The sequence below is a fragment of the Cygnus atratus genome, chromosome Z, assembly GCF_013377495.2.
Source record: "Cygnus atratus isolate AKBS03 ecotype Queensland, Australia chromosome Z, CAtr_DNAZoo_HiC_assembly, whole genome shotgun sequence".
Classification (NCBI taxonomy): Eukaryota; Metazoa; Chordata; class Aves; order Anseriformes; family Anatidae; genus Cygnus; species Cygnus atratus.
In genome coordinates, this window is record NC_066396.1 from 24,375,578 (window position 1) to 24,382,653 (window position 7,076).

A 7,076-nucleotide genomic window follows, 5' to 3' on the forward strand; every position below is an offset into this window, starting at 1 on the left:
CATCAGCAACTTCTGCTGTATTGATCGAAGCTGCTGGGTAAATATGTAAGTTGTAAAGTGGTGGGTCAAGATGCTCCTGGAGAATTTGGAATACAATTTCCACCTGCAGTAAGTCATTATTTTTTTACCGAGGGAACAGAACCAAATTTCATTTATAGTGCCACTGAACTCCACCCAGCTCTGAGGCAAGCAGATGTCCTTCATCAATACATGTCGTGGGCAGTTCTGGTCTCATTTTCACAGCAATGTCTTGTCATGGGTCTTGTGTGCCACTGAACTATCAGGCTTGTTGATAGGCGTCATGTTGGTATGAGTCTGTATTCAGCTTCTAAGCATTCTCTGGTAAAGGTTAAAGTGTTCTTGCAGAGTACAGACTTTAAAAACAGAATTCGACATTTTATTTTTAGGATTATACATAATTATTTAGAATCATTGTATTGTTATTGTTTGTTTTGCTTTGTGGTTTTTTGTTGTTGTTGTTGTTTTTTCTTCTTTTTTCTGTGTTGATCCTTCACTGTGTGTAGAACCAGATACCTCAGCCTACTGGAAGCAGTATACCCTCCCTTGCTATGTCTGAGCTCCTGTCCTTCTGTTGCTGGGCTGACCAGCCAGCATGGACATGACCCCCTTAGGAAGCATCAGCCTTCTGATTGAGGTTGACCCAGAGCTGAGATGGGTTTAAACTCTGAATTCAGACATCAGAGTTTTGATACAGCTGGAAAATCAGGCATTAAATAGCTCCAAATCCAAAGTGCTGAAATGTGACCATCACTATTCTGCATCTTGACCTAAATTGTGCCAAAAACAAGCTCTGCCAGGCTATCCACAGCTAAAAGATCATCAAGTGGATAATCTTTGAAATGCGTTATGTGAATTGAAACTTTCTTGAGTCTCATTTTAACCTACAGAATAAACTGCATTAGAACAAAATTACTGTATTCATTCTCCCCCATTCGTAAGTCAAATTATTTGTAAAAAAAACTATGTTATTACAGTGCTTCTTTGAAGATTGTTTTGAGTACACCTGAGCTTGCCTGTTCCACTATTCCAAAAATTGTTGCTGACTTTAAGCATGGGAGTTTTCAGATGAAAAGGAACTTATATGAGTGATTTAAAAATGAGATTATAATGAAAGTTAGAAATTGTGCTAGCAGTGGCATATGTAATATCAGCATAAGACCACATGAAAAGTAATAATGAGCTGGGAAATAGTTATCCTTAGCAAGCAGAGTTATGAGAGACTAGCAAAAGGCTAAAGATTTTTGAGAATCTGTAAATCCTAACTTTTTATTAATAATTATACTTCACAAAGGTTGTAGCTTCCTTTTGAGATATATATTTATCTTAGGAACCAAATGGATGTATTATGTATATAGGTCCATATGTCACATTGTAGGTGATCAGTTTCTCAAAATGGTTAGGATCTGACATAAAAGTTGCCATTCTTCAGGTTAAAGCTTATTACTGTCCTGATGCAGCTCTTACAAAAGATCTTAAGTCTTTGCATACTGCAGTACTCATTCTGCTTTGCCAGCAGTGGCCTTCTCCAAGCCATTTCACCCTACACCTGTGATGTCAGAGAAATTGTGTTTTCTTCCGTAGCTCCGGTCTGACCATCCCACATCTGTTCGCTTCGTTGACTCATTGTCTGTTTTCAGAGTGATTGTCTCTAGGGTCTGTATCTGTTCATCACACACTTTTCTCTTCCGCTTTGTTTTTCACCCTCTTGTGTTCATAAATGGATTATGTAACTCTATAATATTTTGGAATGCAGCCTATATGAAAAACATTATACAAAGAAATTATTATTGCAAGGTATGTTGCATTTCTGACATATTTATATCAGGGAATGAATTTGAAATCCATCACTGGGAAATCTCAGTGAGCAGCAGTATGTTATCACTGCAAAGGGTAAGTATCAGGGCCCTTGTTACTTAATAGTTTAATTAATTGAGACATATCAATCACTCATGATCAGTGTGACTCTCACAGCAAGTCAGGATATCTTTATTACTGTGCCTGATCCCTAAATACAGCTGTTGTGTATGATTTGAATATTTAATTCTGATCCTTTCTCTGACTTCCACAAGAGATTATTACAGTGCGAATATGTTGTGGTTTAGCCTGGCTGGCAGCTAAACACCACACAGCCGTTCGCTCACCCTCCCCCCTCCCTCTCTGGGATGGGGGAGAGAAACGGGAAAGTGAAGCCTGTGAGTTGAGATAAAGACAGTTTATTAAGACAGGAAAATAATAATAACAATAATAATAATAGTAGTATTAATAATAGTATTAATAATAATAATGTGTACGAAATAAGTGATGCACAATGCAATTGCTCACCACGCGCTGACCGATGCCCAGCCTATCCCCGAGCAGCCGGCCCCCCTCCCCCCCCCCCCCGGCTAGCCACCCCTATATATTGTTCAGCATGACGTCAGATGGTATGGAATACCCCTTTGGCCAGTTTGGGTCAGCTGTCCTGGGTCTGTCCCCTCCCAGCTCCTGCTGCACCCCCAGCCTGCTCGCTGGCAGGACAGAGCGAGAAGCTGAAAAGTCCTTGGCTTGGTGTAAGCACTGCTCTACAACAATTAAAACATCAGCATGTTATCAGCGCTCTTCTCATCCTAATCCAAAACATAGCACCCTGCCAGCTACTAGGAGGAAAATTAACTCTGTCCGAACTGAAACCAGGACAGAATAGCAAAAATGATTTGTTAATAATTTATTTATTTTCTAAAAGAAAATAGTCTATGAGAAGTGATTATGGCTGCTGTAAGAGCTTGGAAAAACAGTGTACAATAAACCTTGTAAAGGGCCTGAATGGATCAGAAGAGTAGGTGAGATTAATTGCAAATAAAGCAAAATGACACGAGTAGGGGAATGGATTATGTTATGTGGATACCTCTCCCCTTCTTCCATTAAGAAGCAGCAGTTCTGAGGCGGACTGTAATAGGAAGCTGCACATGATCCGGACATGAACTTGTAATTCAATACTATTATAACAATCATTAAAACTAATCTAGGGTAAGATATGTCAGGATCACAAGTAAAATTCGGTACGCAGCGTTTTCCGGAAACCAACACCAGAAGGCTTGAGCAGCCAGTATTGTGTGAAATACCAAAAGGACTGTGCCACCCAGCGGAGCTGAGGGGACACTGAGCCCCATTTCCATGCCACACGAGGTCACTTTGCCATGGAGGGCCCTAGTACCTGTGGCACTGAGGCCGTGTAGCACGTGCCAGCGCTTGGTGTGGAGGTCAGGTGTAGGCCCGGCGAGGGACAGCCTGCAGTGGGTGCCGACGGGGTTACAGTCACCTAGCTTACTTGCTCCTAACACCTGTGAGGAAGCTGATCATTGCCTAAGCACACACCTGTTTTAATTTACGTAGTTTCTACAAGCTCCCTTTTTCAGCTAGTTTCCTTTAATCCCTTGGCAACTGTTTTATCTGTGTGAAACAGATTAAAATAATCTTTCTCTTGATCCTGGCGGCAAGGGGTAATGCCTGCTCTCAGCTCTGTTGTTCGAGGCCAGTGGCCAAAAATCTGTCATTTTTACTTTGCCCCTTTACAAACAAGCAGTAGGTGAGGCACTCCGGTTATGAGGAGATGTGGCTGCGTGAAACGAGTTGCTCTGAAAACTGAGAGCGGCTCCATTAAAGCTAAGTGACCCAAACCTGCTGTAAAGGCAGGCAGCATTTAAAAAATGTCACTGCACGTAAATACTAATTTGGTATGCACTTTTCCAGAAAATGGCTGCTCAGGGTGTATGGTGTACCAAGTGCACTGTCCCTGTGCTGCCTTCAGAAGTGGTTTTCATAGCTGAAATTAAGAAATAATTATCTGCCCCCACTACAGAGCAGCTGTGAGCTCTCCTCCCAGCGCTGCTGGTGGTCCCAGCCTGGGACCACTGTGCTGCAGACCTTGGCAATGGGGCAGCCAGATGAGACACCCAGCCTGTGCTTGAGGCTTTAAGTATTCTACAAGTGGTTTCACCTTGATCGTTCTTACTCGGTTTTATTCCAGTCCTAATTTTCAGTGTGAAAAGGCATATAACTTGGGACAGAAGTAAGGTGGTACTCCTCTGTACGTAAAGCAGTGATCTGGATGGGCTTCTGTGTGAGTCCATCTGATGGGGACTGATGTCCTTGAGCAATTCATGTAGTCTAAATAAGGGGAGTTTTGAACTTAAGTAATCCTTTGAGAAGCTGTTTTCACTAGGTGGCATATTTCAGAATGGCAGAAGTGATAACTAAATATCACATACATTGTGCACCGACTAAATTTTATCTCTGTTCAAGTGAGTCTGTCCTTCAGATGAATTATTGAAAAAATGGAGGAAAGGATAGATTCTCAATCCAAATAGCAGTCTGGGTTCTGGTTTTGGCATTGTGGAAACTTCAAAGGGTCACAAATTATTCTAAAAACAAAAGTAGCGCATGAATGCCAAGAGGAGGTTAGACTGCTTTCTGTTTGTAGATAACGCATTAACATGTTATGTATTTTCTCTGAAGGAAGTAGAAATTCGAAACAAAGACCTGGAAGGCCAGCTGTCTGATCTAGAGCAACGTCTGGAGAAAAGTCAGAATGAGCAAGAAGCTTTTCGCAATAACTTGAAGACACTTTTAGAAATTCTTGATGGAAAAATATTTGAACTAACAGAGTTACGGGATAACTTGGCCAAGCTAATAGAATGCAGCTAAAGAAAATGGGATTTCAGTGCCAATCAGCTTAAAGATGCACTGTCTCTCTTTGTAGGACTGTGATGGGCTCTGCATCAAAGTTGCACAAAATTAGAAAATGCTCCTCTGAGAGGGCTTGTTTTAAATTTGAGTCATATTTCAATGTAAAATTTAGAACTCAGCTTGTAGCTAGTTGAAGAAAAAGAAACAACGAACAAAAAAAAAAAACTTGAATTACAAATTACCTCCTTGTACATTATTGGCCATAGATAACTTGAAAGATACTAACAGTAATTGAATGCAATCCTTTTCTAATTATCAGAGATGGAAGAATTAGCAGTGTCCCAGGTCACATCCCCTTTTTGTGATAGACACAATATAGGTTGTTTGCTGGTTTATTTATTTAAGATATTTAATTGCTGTGTTTTGTGCAAGAAGTTAGTGATGACAGCCCTGTATTTTGTTGTTCTTAATAATTTCTCAGGATACTTTGCACTGTGGAGAAACAGTGCCATTACCAATTTATTCTTGTCGGGGTGAGAGAGAGTTGCATCTTTAATTGAAACGAAGTTACTAACTGCTTGTGTAAAGTTCTTCCTTTTGGGGTATTTCAGTTGGTTGGTCAGTTGGTGGTTGGTTTTTTTGCTTGTTTGTTTGTTGCTTTTGTTTTTTGCCTTTTTTTTTTTTTTTAGTTTATATAAAAGACCGTATTTCTTTATGGAACTTACTCAAGTGTTCTACAATATTGTCCAATGTAAGGTTTACTTTTTCACGTGAATTCCATGTAATTACAGTGAGATATTATCTTCCACTAAATTGTATTTTGAATCCAACCAGTGATGGCAGGTGAGTCCCCCAGGAAAAAAAAGAAAGAAAGAAAGAAAGAAAACAAAACAAAGAAAAAAAAAGAAATGAGAATTTTAAATGTAAAATTTAACTTGCACAGGTAACAAGAAATAGCCAGTCATTTGTTTTCTGGCCTTGCTGCGTATATCAAATATGTATGTTAAATTAACTGTTAGCCTGTTCTGCAGGAGACTTTTTCAGAATGTCACATGAATTTCAGGTTTTGTTGTAACGGCTTATGGGGAGCACCGTTTATTATAGACTGCATTAAGAGCATAGAGCTATTGCAAGGGATTACTCATATACTGAACTTGTCCTGCCAAGAAAGCTGTTTCTAGAAGTTTTGTTGTCATAACAAATTGAAATGGAGACATGTTTACTCTTTTATGGGTCTTCATATCACATCTTTATTGAAATGACACCAGGCAATATTCTGAACTGTTAACTAAATGTTTAAAAACAGGAAATAATTGAATTCAATTATCCTCAGTGAGCAGGTTTTAAAGTTGTTCTGATGTAATTTTAACAGACTTTTGGCAAACACACATGTCTTTATATAACAGATTTATTTAAAAAAAACACACACACACAACTCTTTGAAAGGTAAGCCAAGTGTCATGTGTCTCGCATCAAAGTACATTTTTGCCATAAATTGCTTGTAACTTTGAAGAGGGCTTTTTTAAAAGGTACGAATGAGTGTCAGACTTCAGAGTCGAAAGATGCACTGACCTTTGTTTGCTCCCCAAATTAATTTGAATGTTAAACATGAAATCTAGCTGCTTATTAAATTTGTACAACACAATGCTCTCCACTTAGAGACTGCTATTGAAAACTAGAAAAGAAAAGTTTGTTTTATGTGTGTACTGTATGTATATACCATATAATACACACAGGTTATCATTTATATTAGAAATACATGCTTTATTTCTAATTTTTTTTTTTTTTCTTTACCAGTGATTTATCAGGTGTCCCCTGACTAGTCAGGAAAATGGTTTAGGTCAAATGCTAAACCATCATGTATTATACTGTATGTAGTGTACACAATGTTTAAGTTTTATCCATATTTTTAGGGTATTTTCTCACCTATTTTATTTATTAATGGGGTGGGGGGAGCTTGATTCAGCGTGCTACTGGTTGAAAACTTTGTGGTGAGCTACATGTTTTTCATTTGGTGGATTTTAGGCGATGGTGTGTACATCTTCATCAGGTCCACATGAGCAAGTTTCACCAGGTTTTAATTTATCTTGGTGATGTTTGGCCCTGATTCTCCTGTCACTTGTGCTGCTGTAAACCAGATGTGTCTCTGATGTGCTGTCAGCAACATTCAGTTGGCATAACATTTGTGGAAGTGCAAGGAAAATCTGGCCCATTAATGCTCGATGGACATACAAGGATGAAGAAACTAAAAATAAAAGAAAGTTGATGATGGAATAAATGTAATATTATTTTTAATGATATTATTATTGACATTTTTAAAGATATGATGTCATTTACATGTGGGAAAATAGTGGACAGAAATATTTCCACTTAAATTTTGTGAATATGTG

At 38.8% G+C, this 7,076-nt stretch overlaps 1 protein-coding gene across 3 annotated transcripts in view; it reads left to right on the top strand.

Moving 5' to 3' along the window:
• The window catches only part of HOMER1 (homer scaffold protein 1), an 86,095-nt gene extending 80,685 nt beyond the window's left edge, over positions 1-5,410 (top strand). For all 3 annotated transcript variants that reach the window (XM_035553486.2, XM_050716267.1, XM_035553485.2), the window contains exon 9: positions 4,516-5,410. In XM_035553486.2, the coding sequence (XP_035409379.1) occupies positions 4,516-4,704 (189 nt within the window). In that variant the 3' untranslated portion in view covers positions 4,705-5,410. The remainder of the gene's footprint in view (positions 1-4,515) is intronic.
• The last annotated feature ends 1,666 nt before the right edge of the window (positions 5,411-7,076 follow it).